General features: G+C 33.6%; 2 protein-coding genes across 2 annotated transcripts; both read left to right on the top strand.

The window, feature by feature from the left end:
* Positions 1-669: 669 nt before the first annotated feature.
* Positions 670-5,545, top strand: LOC103445339 (fimbrin-2-like). Its single transcript, XM_008384337.4, has 14 exons — positions 670-1,199; positions 1,283-1,456; positions 1,538-1,785; positions 1,899-2,070; positions 2,201-2,239; positions 2,369-2,437; positions 2,538-2,654; positions 2,824-3,035; positions 3,126-3,281; positions 3,612-3,811; positions 3,949-4,106; positions 4,754-4,850; positions 4,973-5,064; positions 5,184-5,545. Exons 1-14 carry the CDS (start codon positions 1,113-1,115, stop codon positions 5,358-5,360), a joined length of 1,998 nt encoding a protein of 665 aa, XP_008382559.3. The 5' UTR covers positions 670-1,112; the 3' UTR covers positions 5,361-5,545.
* Positions 5,546-11,800: 6,255 nt separating this feature from the next.
* Positions 11,801-12,268, top strand: LOC139188642 (transcription factor IBH1-like). The gene has a single exon (XM_070806282.1). It carries the CDS (start codon positions 11,801-11,803, stop codon positions 12,266-12,268), a length of 468 nt encoding a protein of 155 aa, XP_070662383.1.
* The last annotated feature ends 1,676 nt before the right edge of the window (positions 12,269-13,944 follow it).

Genomic DNA, 13,944 nt, shown 5'->3' with positions numbered 1-13,944 from the left:
GACATCATATTTTCTCATATTTCAAATTTGACATATGAAAACTCATACATCAATCCACATAGGATTGACATATCGATTGAAGCTTACTCTTACCTTCAAATTTGATTACACGACATTTCACTTAGGATTTGACATCTCCTTTGAAGCTATCTGAACAAATTCCATTGTTTAATCATGCATGTTGCTCTAATTGTTTATTATTTAAAGTTCAAATCTTGAAATTGCAACGGTCATAGTTGAAACTTGAAAGCATAACCATATAGAATGACAACGATAGAAAGTGTGACTGCTGTATAAAATGTCATGCTGTTATTTTATATTAATTCACATGTTATAATATAAGCGAGTATATAAATAAAGAAGGCAGATTCTCTGCTTTTCCACTTTCCGTGCTCTTCTATGCTTTTCTGTTTGTGTGATCACAGTTAAGTCACGTCAACATTTTATATTTTTTTTTACAGAGATAATAAGAAAAATAATAATAATAATATAAAATATTAACGTGACTTAACCGTGACCACACAAAACAGGAAGGCACGGGAGATCACGGGAAATGGAAGGGCCTCTATAAATAAATAGAGCGGACAAAAAACACTGCACAACAATGTCAGTCATAATTTGAATTCTCCAATGACATTGTGTTTGTGGGGTCGGACTTCTATCCTCCCTAGTTGACTCATTTTAGAGAGAGAAAGAGGTAACCAGCCGACTGATTGAGATTTGAGACAGAGACTACTTGAGTAGGACATGATGGTCATTATTTGAATTGTCTATCTTCATTCAAAGGAACAAACTTTCAAGTGTAACAGCTCTACCCGGACCCAACTGCGTTGAGTGTTGCCCACCCTCCTCCTCCTCCTCCTCCTCCTCGTCGTTCCCTCCCTACTTGTACTAATCCTCCTCCTCTAAAGCTTCAAACTTCAAATAATTAACTCAAAAATTAGATCAAATAAAAAGTAGGGTTTTTTTTTGGGGGGGGGGGGGGGGGGATAATAACCAAGAAATACTGAAAGAGGGGGGGGGGATAATAACCAAGAAATACTGAAAGAGAAGAGCTTTTAGCTAAATTTTCAGCTCAATCCTGAATCTTCTTCTTCTGGGAAGCTCCAAAAATGTCGGGGTACGTCGGCATTCTAGTCTCAGATCCATGGCTGCAGAACCAGTTCACCCAAGTGGAGCTCCGGAGCTTGAAATCCCATGTGTGTTCTGCATTTCATGTTTTCTAAATTTTATTTTTTGAGCATTTTTTGGCTGAAAATTTTGTGATTTTGGGTTGATGAAGTTTGTGAGCATGAAGAGAGAGAGTGGAAAGCTCACAGTTGGAGACTTGCCTGCCAAGATGTCGAGGCTCAAGGTTGTGGGATCGGATAATTTCACTGACCAAGACAGGGCTTCTTTCATTCAAGATTTGCATCCCAACCTCGATGAAGATGTGGATTTCGAATTCTTCCTCCGGGTCTGTTTTAACACTTTTACTTCAAAGTTCAAACCCAATTGAGCAATTGATCGAATAAGTATTGCTGAATAAGTCTTGCAGGTCTATTTGCAACTCCAAGCTCGTGCCACAGCTACAACAGGAAGTGGTGGAAAGAACAACTCCTCATCTGCCTTTCTCAAGGCTGCTACCACCACTTTGCTCCACACGATCAGTGAATCCGAGAAGGCTTCCTATGTTGCACATATCAATAATTACCTTGGACAGGACGATTTTTTAAAGAGATACCTGCCTATTGATCCTTCAACCAATGATTTATTCGAGATCGTCAAAGATGGAGTACTTTTATGGTGATTGATTGTTATTCATTACTGCCCCTTGTGGTATTTTTTGTTAAGTTACTAGTTTCTTTTGTGTTGGGATCGTTGATTGGATTTTTATGGTTGTGTTTCTCTGGATGCAGTAAGCTGATCAATGTGGCAGTGCCTGGAACAATCGATGAACGAGCTATCAATACTAAACGAATACTTAATCCGTGGGAGAGAAATGAAAATCACACCCTGTGCCTCAACTCTGCTAAGGCAGTTGGATGTACTGTAGTCAATATAGGGACTCAGGATTTCATTGAAGGAAGGGTATGCATGTATGACTTTTCGTTTACTTCATATAGTGTGCCCTAGGGTTGCTACTGCTTCATTGAGTGTTTATAAGTATATACGGGATATGGATACTTACACAACATTGTAATTTTTGTTTGGATTTCAGCGTCATCTTGTCCTTGGAGTCATTTCTCAGATAATCAAGGTAAGACCTTCATAGTTGTATAACTTTATCAGCATGAAGTTTGATTTTGGAATATATATGGACTACGTCGGAACCAATAAGTTTGATTTATCTTTCCAACAGTATTATACTAATCGTTATGCTATTTAGATACAACTATTGGCAGACCTCAACTTGAAGAAAACACCTCAATTGGTGGAGTTGGTTGACGATAGCAAGGTAAGAATGTCGTTCATGAAATTTTGATTCTTAAGACAATTAGTGGCGAGGTTTTCAACCAACAAGTTTTCTAATCCGTTCTTTTGTCCGAAACCTACAGGATGTGGAAGAGTTGATGAGTCTACCTCCAGAAAAGATATTACTGAGGTGGATGAATTTCCAATTGAAGAAAGCAGGATATAAAAAGATAGTCACAAACTTCTCTTCTGATGTGAAGGTATGAGAATAAGTTAATAACTTGTTGAGGTTTGGGAATATGGCATGCCCAAGTATATAATGAAATAGGAAAGATGTAACCAGTGATTCGATTCTGTAGGTTGCAATGGCAATAGCTGATAACTAGATTCGACACTAGTGTTTGAGGCTATGAAATGTCTGTCTTGCAGGATGCTGAGGCTTATGCTCACCTCTTAAACGTTCTTGCACCAGAGCACAGTAAACCATCTGCATTGGATGCAAAGAATCCTTTGGAAAGAGCAAAGTTAGTTCTTGAACATGCAGATAGGATGGGTTGTAAGAGATATTTGACTTCAAAAGATATTGTTGAAGGATCCCCGAATCTTAACCTTGCATTTGTTGCACATATTTTCCAGCACAGGTGAGAACTATATCGACTTGAGCAATGAATTCCTTTTAGAATAGGTACTTTATTGCAGTAAGTATCTAAGTTTTACTCGTTCACATGTAGAAATGGGCTCTCAACCCAAACAAAGCAAATATCATTCCTCGACAATTTGGAAGATGACACCCAAATTTCCAGAGAAGAGAGGGCATTTCGCTTCTGGATGAATAGTCTTGGAAATTCATCATATATCAATAATGTATTTGAAGACCTCAGAAACGGGTAAAGTTTGCGTTTGAACTCGTACGATGATTTAATAATGTAAAGTTGTCTATCCTCCTGAACATAAGTTACTTATGTTCTGATCAACTTATTCTAGTGTTGCACCTGGTGGCATAATAAGTTCGCATCAGGTTCATGGCTCAAATAAAACCAAACTTCCAAATTTCAATTTTGTTTTTAAAATATCGAAAAGATTGTCCTAAGAAGGCTTAGATTTTTAAATTTTGATGTAGTAAACATCATACGAACTAAATTCAAGGACTTCCAAAGTTAGAGATTGCTAATATCCTTACTTTCATCTGGAGGTGTAATTAATTTGGTCCTCTGCAGGTGGGCACTTCTAGAATCGCTGGACAAGATTTCGCCAGGCATTGTCAATTGGAAGATTGCAAACAAGCCACCAATTAAAATGCCATTCAGAAAAGTAGAAAACTGCAACCAAGTTGTAAAAATTGGGAAACAGTTGAAGTTTTCTTTGGTAAATATTGCTGGAAATGATATCGTGCAGGGGAATAAAAAGTTAATACTTGGTACGTCCGCTGGCACATTTTTGTTAATTCTATATCTTACAGCAATCTTCCAAATACATCAGACTCTTGGTATAACTTTATGCTTTTATAACTCAAAGAAATTATGTGAATCAAAGTGTATCGGGTTTTGTTTTCAGCTTATTTGTGGCAATTGATGCGGTATAACATCCTCCAACTACTAAAGAACTTGAGATTTCATTCCCACGGGAAGGAAATCGCTGATGCTGATATTCTAGAATGGGCCAACACCAAAGTCAGCAGCACGGGAAGCCAGAGCTGCATGAAAAGTTTTAAGGTGCCATTTCTATAGTTGCTTTCTTTCATGTTTTGATTTTTTATTAGTGCTAGTGAGTTAAACTGATAATTGTTAGGGGATCCCGTGTAGGGAGAGGGGGGGGGGGGGATCGAACCCGCATCAGGATGCATACACATGATTGCTTTCCACCCACCACTCCAGTAAAGTGCGCTTCTTAGCTTTCTGAGGCATGTGCGTGAAACTCCGAGTTGATTAGTAGATCGAAGAATCAACAAACATAGCAGCGGGTATTTTGAAATGTCATTCCCATGGAACTATGTGTTTGGTGAAGTAGACGAATAATTTTATACCTGGTGATCAAAAAAGGAGTAAAAACAATGTACTTATTTGCCTGGTATTTCCAGACAGGCGCAAAGATTTTGTAGTCATGAAAGAAGTTGTGCAACTATTCCTTCCAATTGCAGAACGCTCTAACCATAGGTCCATAGACTCCATACTCTATCATGTTATTTGCTTAGACGTTTCATGAATTAGGTGAAGGATTGGAGTTTTCGTATAGGCTGTGACATCCATGCATGATTTTGACGCCTGAAAATTCGAAACATTAGCAAGAACTTCTTGTTGACTGTGCATCAATCTGTGCTTACTGTTATCCCTGATCATATGTTACTATATCAATCTTACAGGATAAGAGTCTTTCAGATGGCCTTTTCTTCCTTGAGTTGCTTAGCTCTGTGCAGCCTAGAGTGGTGAACTGGAGTCTTGTAACAAAAGGAGTGACCGGTATGTTTTCTCTGATCTTTTCGGGGTCAAAGTTGAATTCATTAGTGAATCCTATTATCACATATCAACATTTTTGAGAACCATCTCTATAATTTATTCTTCTGAATCTTTGAAAACTGTAGATGAGGAGAAGAAGATGAATGCCACCTACATTATAAGTATTGCAAGAAAGCTTGGATGTTCGATATTTTTGCTTCCTGAAGACATAACTGAGGTACTTTCAAGTGTTCAGATGTTCGATATTTTTGTTCATTATCTGATGAACAACTTTCATTTCGTGTTCTATTGTCAACCGATGCACCTAAACTAGTTTATGTTATTACATTTCATCAGGTGAATCAAAAGATGATTCTTACTTTGACTGCAAGCATTATGTACTGGTTTTTGAAACAACCCATCGAAGATCGACCATCTGGGATTTCAGATAGTGAGGGTTCCAGCATTGTCTCCAGTTCAACTACTGATGACTCTGCTTCTGAGTCATCAATGGAGGAGAATGGAAATCTATAAACACAATTATTACTGGGAAACATTTACTAAAGTTTTTATTTAAAGCTCATGAGTTTTTATTTTTTGGTAAAGTTGATTGCAAAAATGATTGCAATAACCAGTATATGTAAGAGTAGGAATTGAAGTGTTTTTCAAACCAAATTTTGTTCAGGCAGCATATGTGAATACAAGGATCTTTTAATCCAGTTTCGTTAAAGATTCAAAGGGTGGTTCGTGTCTGTCATTGAATTAGATTGAATACCTCGCTAATATTCACAAGAAAACTTATCCCTTTAATCTCCTTAGGATGAAAAAGGTTTCATCACTACCTTCGCAATAATTATATGAGTTAAGTAATCTAATTTTATGCATCAAACAAGCCCCAAATGCAAATAATTTGATCAACCAATTTGAGCAATCACCAAATTTTCTTTGGCCAATGATGATGACTAGGGTGGAAATCCTCTTGTACAGAAGACCCTTGGTGGTCAAATTAATGTCACTTCACATGTCTTCTTTGTATGTCTTAGTTTTATAGTGGGGCTTCCTTTGCTTTTTAATACTCATCAATAAGAAGTATTTTTTGTTGTAATTGTCAAGTTCCTTCATGTGGTATTATTAACTTATTTATTGACAAAAAAAAAAGTATGTAAAATTATGTATTTATTAATAATATTATATTGTAAGCTGAAAAATTTTATGTTTGATTTGGTAAGCTTTCAAAATCCATGATATGGTATTTGTGAAACTTTTATATGGGTTTGTTATTTCATGCTTTTAATCAAGTACACCTTTTCAGATAATTAATAACATAACACGTATATTAATCTGACTAGGAATGCGAAATGGAGATGTGCTAGGCACATTCAAAAGTATGGTTGTTAATCGTTGATGGAGTGAGTGGTTGTCGATCGTTGATAATAGAATATGGATGACATCTGTAGACGACTCTCATACCAATTTGGTGGTCCTGGAATATTTCATGGCTAATAGCAAATTGAGGATGAACATAAATTAACAAGCCCATGTGGATCCTTGTTATCTCATATTATCAATACACAAAACCTAATTATGAGTTTGTTAAAGTCTAATACAAAAGCTTTGGTGCTTGTTTGGGCATTTGTAGGCAAGCTAGGCCCACCTCCCCTATGAATTCCTCACCCTTTACAAAAGGCCACAACACCAACTCCAAGCTTTTCTCTACCGCGTTTTGTTTTGCCTTTCTGTCACTCACTCACTCACTCGATTCTATTTTCCAGCTAGGGTTTCTATTTTAATTAATTCTCTTTTTCAGTGCAATAACCCATAAACTATCGTTTATTTAAAAATATATATATTCACCAAAGAAATTAAGATTTTACTATAAAATCAATTTAACGATATTGAGAGTGATTGAACTCTTTATAAGTCAAGGTTTGGTTTTTCATTAATGTGAGACTTTATTTTCACATTCTCACCTTAACATTCTGCAAGTGGTGGATTGTCCTGGTAAATAAGATTTTCCTCTTCAACTCATTGCATCCCGAGTTCAAACCCTAAACTTTCTTGTTAGTGTAGTTTAGAATAGGAGTATCGTTTGCATTAAAAGAAATTTTTTTCTATATATATTGACATTCTCTTTGGAGGAAAACATATCTAATATATGATAATACAATGTATAATTTCTTTTTAAACATGTAAAACCTAAGTTATTATTTTTATTTAGGAGAAATTAGGTTTTCATCATTCTTTTTGCTATTCCATTGATTAAAATCATTTTCCTTTTTAATTTTTGATCAAGGTCCTTGGGTATTAATAACATCATTAATTATTTCAATAATAAAATATTTTTTTATTTCTAAATATATTCATTTAATGTTAAAAATGTTACAATTAGTATATTTATATTTATGACTAAATTTTTTATCATATATTTTTAGTTTTAGTTTGTACCCATTTTTAATTTTTAATTCTGTTTTAATTTGTACCAATTTTTTTTTCAGTTTTAATTTGTACCCATATATTAATTTCTTTTTGTGCCCATATTTTTTAAAGTTTACCATATTTTTTTTATTTGTATTTTTTTTATTTTTTCTAAATGTACCCATGCTAATTATATGTACCCATTCATGTAAAACTTTTTAATCTTAAAATGTACCCATGCTAATTAAATATACCAATTTTTTATATGTAAAATGTACCATTTTTTTTATATATAATCTATTCAATTTTTTTTAATCCATTTTTAAACTTATATGGGTACATTCTTTTTTCTTTAATTTTAAAATGTATCCATGTCAAGTTTAATTGAAGAAATTTACTAATGTTATTAAGCCTAATATCTTTTTTTTTTGTGATTTTGAAGAATGTACCCATGTTTTGATACAATAATTTTTTTGGTTAATTTTGATGAATGTACCCATGTTTACACACACACACACACACAATAGTATATTTATATTTTAATATTTTTAATCCGACAAATAATGGTTTTTTATTTAAAATCTCATTTATATAAACACCTAAAATTTCTAATTTTTAATTTAAAAAATATAGTAACGTACATAAAAATAAATTATCACATTGATTTCAAGGACCTCGATCAAAAATTAAAAACCAACAAAGTTTCAATAAAAAAATATTCATAGCTAAGAATCGCATCCAAAGTCTCCCTTTTATTTATTATCTTGCTTAAAAATTGCTATTATCTTTGGCTGATGGGATTTTCACATGACCCAAAGGCCAAAACACACACAACTTTTCAACATGTGTTTGAGACTTGAGACTTGAGAGGTAAAAAAAAGCATACATCCTCACTAATTTCTGCCTTAATTTTTCCTTTCTTCTAGAGATTAGCATAATGTATCTTTCCATGTGGTTAGGAAGATTACACATTATTCGACAGAACAAAAGGAAGATCATCACCTTTTTCTTTCTTATCATGTTAACTGATAATATTTGAGGTTGTTTAAAACAAGAGCAAGAGTCACCAATATGAAGAATAAACTACTAAGACGATGAAAAATTTCATTAGCAAGGTATGTACCTACAAAGTCTGATGCATTAGAAATTAAAATGTTGCATAAAAACCAATAGCAGCGTTTTTTAAGTGTAGTACGTGTTACAAAAACAGTGTTTTAATATTATTCTGGTAAATGTCGATGTACAACACTGGATTAGTGCTACAAAAAATCATTTGCAACTTTGCTTTGTGACACAAGAAAAAGGATCCAAAAGAGAAGGACCTTTTGCAACACGAGATGTACAACGCTTTGGAAAACCCTGCACAAAGTCATTTGCAACGTTTTCTGAGGGTTGCGACGAGTAAAAATTTTCGCTAGTGATCAGTCCTCGTATCCTGACCAATAAAAGACATTCAAATGTGAATGCAATGCTAAAATGATATTGGAAGGATTCATTCTCAAAATACCTATTGGAAAAACTCCGACTCAACTACCAACCAGACAAAACTAACACAAATACAATCAACCGAAAGCAAACTGCAAACTACAAACTCTCACAGTGAGAGATTGTAAAATCGTGCAACAAAGATCATGTTCAACTTGTTACTACTCATCAGGAGTTGATCTACGAATTTAAGATTGTACAACCCTCTAATGAAAGCAAAATCCAATTAGAGCAAATTTACTGATTGTCACCAACAGTCGTGACGAACAATTTTAAGTAGAAATTCCTACTCATTCTTTAAGTAGTCAAGTATTATTCTAATTAAAAGGCACTACCATTGCAGTTATAAGTTGGGCTTTAATTTAAATTAAAGTGACCGTGACATATGCATATAACATTTCATGTCGGCTGCCGGCCATTGCTATCATCTCGATCATGTACAACCACCAGTAGCTAGTAATTAGTTAGTAACTACCATCACCATGCACTGTCATGTCATTGGCTTATAGACTCGCCAAGAGGAGACAAATTCGAATATAATACCATGAGTTGGATATAAACATCAAGTTAGTGAGAAAGATGCATAAGAAAACAAGATGAAGAGAGGAAAATTAAAGGCCCCATAATCCAAGTGGGTAAGAACCATGTGCGCTCATATGCTAGTTGGTCCTTTGTTGCCCCACGGACCCCCCTTTTACCTCCAAAACTCATGTTGAAAACGAAAGAAGCTATAAACCTATTATTCAATTCCATTATCTCTCACCTAAATAAGAACTTTTGACTTGTATCCGGAACACAGTTACGTAGTGCTATCTTTATAGAATATATTAAGGGATACTTTAGATGCGGTCCCTAATCCTTAACATTCTTTGATTAAAACCTTAATAGTATTCAAAGTTTGATCAAAGTCCCTTGACTTTGTATACCTCATTATATTACAATTAATATTAATATTTTTATAGTTTTGACATTAACTGTTTGATATTTTATGAGATTTATAATCCTATAAATTTAAAATATAATACTATTAGAAACGGTTACAATAAAAAAATTCAAACATTTTGATTGAATAAATGGATAAAAACTATGTAAAAATAAGAAATAATAAATGGCAAAAGAATGTATCCATAGTGTTAAAATTATTGGTACATTTTACAAAAAAATTGGTACATTTCACATATAACAAAGTGGTACATTAATAAAGAAGAATGGGTACATTGTAAATAAATTAGGGTATAGATAAAAGATTAAAAAATTATGAGTACAAATGAATTTTTAAAAAATATAGGCGCTAAAAGAAATTAATATATGGGTACAAAATAAAACTAAAAAGAAAATACTACAAATTAAAAAAAAAATGTTGCAAATTAAAAGTGGGTACAAACTAAAAAGTACAAATAAAAAAAATATATGGGTACAAATACAAATAAACTTTAAAAAATATGGGCACAAAAAGAAATTAATATATGGGTACAAATTAAAACTGAAAAGAAAATTGGTACAAATTAAAAAAGAATTACAAATTAAAAATGGGTACAAACTAAAACTAAAAATATGTGATAATAAATTTAGTCATAAATATAAATATATTAATTGTAACATTTTTAACATTAAATGAATATATTTAGAAATAAAAAAATATTTTATTATTGAAATAATTAATGATGTTATTAATACCCAAGGACCTTGATCAAAAATTGAAAAGGAATAAGATTTTAATAAATGGAGTAGCAAAAGGAAAGATGAAAACCTAATTTCTCCATATATTAATAATAAATAAATACACACACATATATATATGTATAGACAAAAGATAAGGGAGTAGGATTATCTCCCCTCCTATTCCCATCCACTTCCCTCCCTTCCTCTCACATATTGTTTTTTGTCTTATTGTCTCTATAAAAAAAATCAATATAAAATGTTGACGTGGCTAAACTGTAACCGTTCAAATAGGAGGGGAGGGAAAGGGAGAGAAATTAGGAGCACTGGCGGAGCCAGGTTAAGGGCTGCCCTGGTCTGTAGTCCAGGTAGCTTTCGATGAAAAATAAAATTTTACATGTAATTTAATTGATTTTCGAATGTAGCCCACTAAATATTTAGTCATTAATCCGAATTCTCTAGGTTTAACTATAAAAAAATTATATAATACAGTTTATAAATCATCTTTTTTTCTTACATAATTTTTCTCATCGCTTCTTGTACATGTACAAGTTTGGATTTGTTTAATTAAATTTTTTTTGGCTCACCTTGTGATTTTTTTTTTAAGCTAGTTGATACTATGAAAAATACGGTATTAGTTGCTTTATTTATAAAGATTTAAATTTTTAAACTAGCCCACCCGGTAAAAAATTCCTAACTCCGCCATTGATTAGGAGGGGAGAGAATCATCCTCCAAAGATAAGATAATTTATACTAAATTCATATAAACTATAGAAAAAAGAAAAATATAAACTTAAAACGCAACAGATTTAAGAGAAAGACAATATATATTCACCAATTCAATTCATCAATTTTCCATATTTGATTAATAATAGGGAATTGTTATTGGCACTCTAAAAATCTCATTATATACTCCAAACTTTCTATATTTGGAAAGAAAAATACACTTATGAAGAGTGTGGAATGAGATTTTTAGAGTGTCAATAACATTTCTCTAATAATATTGTATTTATTATATTAAAGGTTGATTCTCCAAGTCTCCTTCTTCTTTACACCTCCCATTTCTAATATTCTCTCTTTCTCAATCTTCTTCTTTTCTTTCTCCTTTTCTTCTTTCCCTCTCATCCTTTCTCTTCCTTAAATTGCCCAATCGCATAATCTCTCTCTAAATCTCCAGTTGTTTGTGGTTTTGTTTTGGAGGAGAGACAGTGTTGTCAGAGCACACATCTAAGTTCTCTCCTCTTTGTCGTGGTGGCTTGTGAGCAAACTGGACCCCTTTGTGTCAGAAGAAAATCTTTTATCTTGTTCATTTGACTCTCTTTCCTCCTAAAAGTTCAACTCTTTCTAATTCAAGTACCCGCAACCCTACTGTCCAAACAAACCCTAATTTTTTTTCCACAAACATATATAGACCCATGAATTCTCCAAACCCTAATTCACTGAAATCTAGGTTCACCAAAGGGTTGGTGAAAGCCCTCATCAGAATAAACAAAAACCACCCCAGATCATCATCATCACCATCAATCTCGTCTTCTCCGAGAGAGATCCGGCGACGATATCATAAAATCAAGACTGCTGCTAATGCATCCATGGCTTGTGCTGTAGGGACGAGAAGAGCTTGGAGTAGGGCTCTGCTCTGGAAGATCCAAAACCAAGCGCGCAACAGCGGCGTTGTGAGGAGATCAATTGGCAGTAGCTCTCACTACTCCATGAAGAAAATAATTGAGCAGAACAAGGTAAATGAGCTGCGGAAGGTCGTACCGGGCGGTGAAGGCATGGATACTTGGAGCTTGTTGGAGGAGACTGCTCATTACATGAAGTGCCTTACCACACAGGTAAAGGTGATGAGGACAATTGTGGAAATTTACTCTCCTACTACTTGAGTGATCTTGATCGATAATATATATTCTGATAGCAAGAATAATATTGGAAACAATTGCAGGAAAAAAAATACAAAAATTTGTATAATTATGCACATTCTGGATGGTACATATAGATCTCAAAATTAAATAAATAAACTGAAAAACGGAGATTGATACTATATAGAACTTTGATCTGTAATAATGGAGAGGTGATATTTGTCAATAGAGAATTTATATATGTATGTGCGCGTGACCGGCCGGTGTGCTTTTACTTGTAATTAATTGAGTTAAGTTTCACAATCTTCACTTCTGAAATTTTGATCAGCTTCTTAAATAAATTTGCATTTATCTCCTCACAATCAACAATCAACAATCAACAATCAAGATAGATCTTTTATTTAAAGAAAGGAGATATATAGGAAATTGGCTGTTTGGTTAATCATTGTCCGATTTGATTTGTCCAGTTACTCATCTTTTAGATATGTCGATAAGTAGTCACAAAATTAATGTTTACTTTGTAGATATTTGCTTCACATGTCTTTCATGTGGATAATATTCATGTAATTAACTAATCCGAAATGAATAAGTGTTTGTAACTCAGTTGATTAACAGCAATCTCCTTTGCACCTACGATCTCGAGTTCGAGTCCCCCCTCCCAATATGGTTAATTTGTATCCAAAAGCTAAACTGAAAGAAACCAGGAAAAGAAAAACCATTAAAAAGCCTACATGCAAGGCTTATATGAGGAAGACCAAGCATAGCTGTGGAAAGTAACGTTTAGACACATAGCTCCATATGTTTTGTTGATGAGGAGGCTCCGGCCATTAATTTGCATCTGCTGGATTTGGCTATATATTTGCGTCCATGCAGATAATAAGTATGTAGTAACGAATCCCCAGGTCTGCTTGCAATAGTTGGGATGTGTATGCATGTAGAATTGTTTCTTATATATATATAATTTTTTATTTTTATTTTTATGTATGCATTTAGTTTAGAATTTCTTTGCTTGTAACTAATTAAAGACATTTTGTTTGGGGTCGTAGCTAGCTAGCTAGTGTTCTCGCTTATATAGCAAGTGTTCCATCAGGAGGCGACTTGGATAGCTTTATTATGTATTTAGGAACAGTATTTTCTGTTTAGGGGATACCATTACCAATTACCAAATTAAGCTTTTTATACCTAAAATTTTAAGTTTGTTTTGCGTTGATAATATAATTGGTTTAAGTACGCTTGCTGGCGCTAAGCCGCAAGTATCTGTATTGACCCTTTGTTACTGTAAGTGGTTGAGAGAATACTTTATTTTCTAGATGTTGTTAATGTACCTCCTCTTGGAACTTTATTGGCTCTTTGTGGTTACAATATGAACTCTTGACAATAAATTATGTACTAGTTCACATTCTAGGTATGACAACTGTCCCTTACTAGATGGATTGCTGAATATAGCACTCTGCTTATCTCATCAAAATTCTCTTAGAGCTTTGGACTTAATTGAACTATGGAGAGGAGCATATTTTTTTTTTCTCAACCCAACTTTTATACATGCTAGTGACATGACTTCTGTCCGCCCATGGATGTATTTATCCTTCTTTGATTTGAATTATCAAAACTGTAAAGATATACATTAGCTAGCCAACTACATGAAGATTGAGGAGGTATGTTGATATGTACTTATTATATCAACTATGGTTATCTCGTGT

The sequence above is a fragment of the Malus domestica genome, chromosome 10, assembly GCF_042453785.1.
Source record: "Malus domestica chromosome 10, GDT2T_hap1".
In the NCBI taxonomy this organism is placed as follows: Eukaryota; Viridiplantae; Streptophyta; class Magnoliopsida; order Rosales; family Rosaceae; genus Malus; species Malus domestica.
Note: the sequence above shows the minus strand (reverse complement) of the source record. Positions and strands in the feature narration are given on the sequence as shown.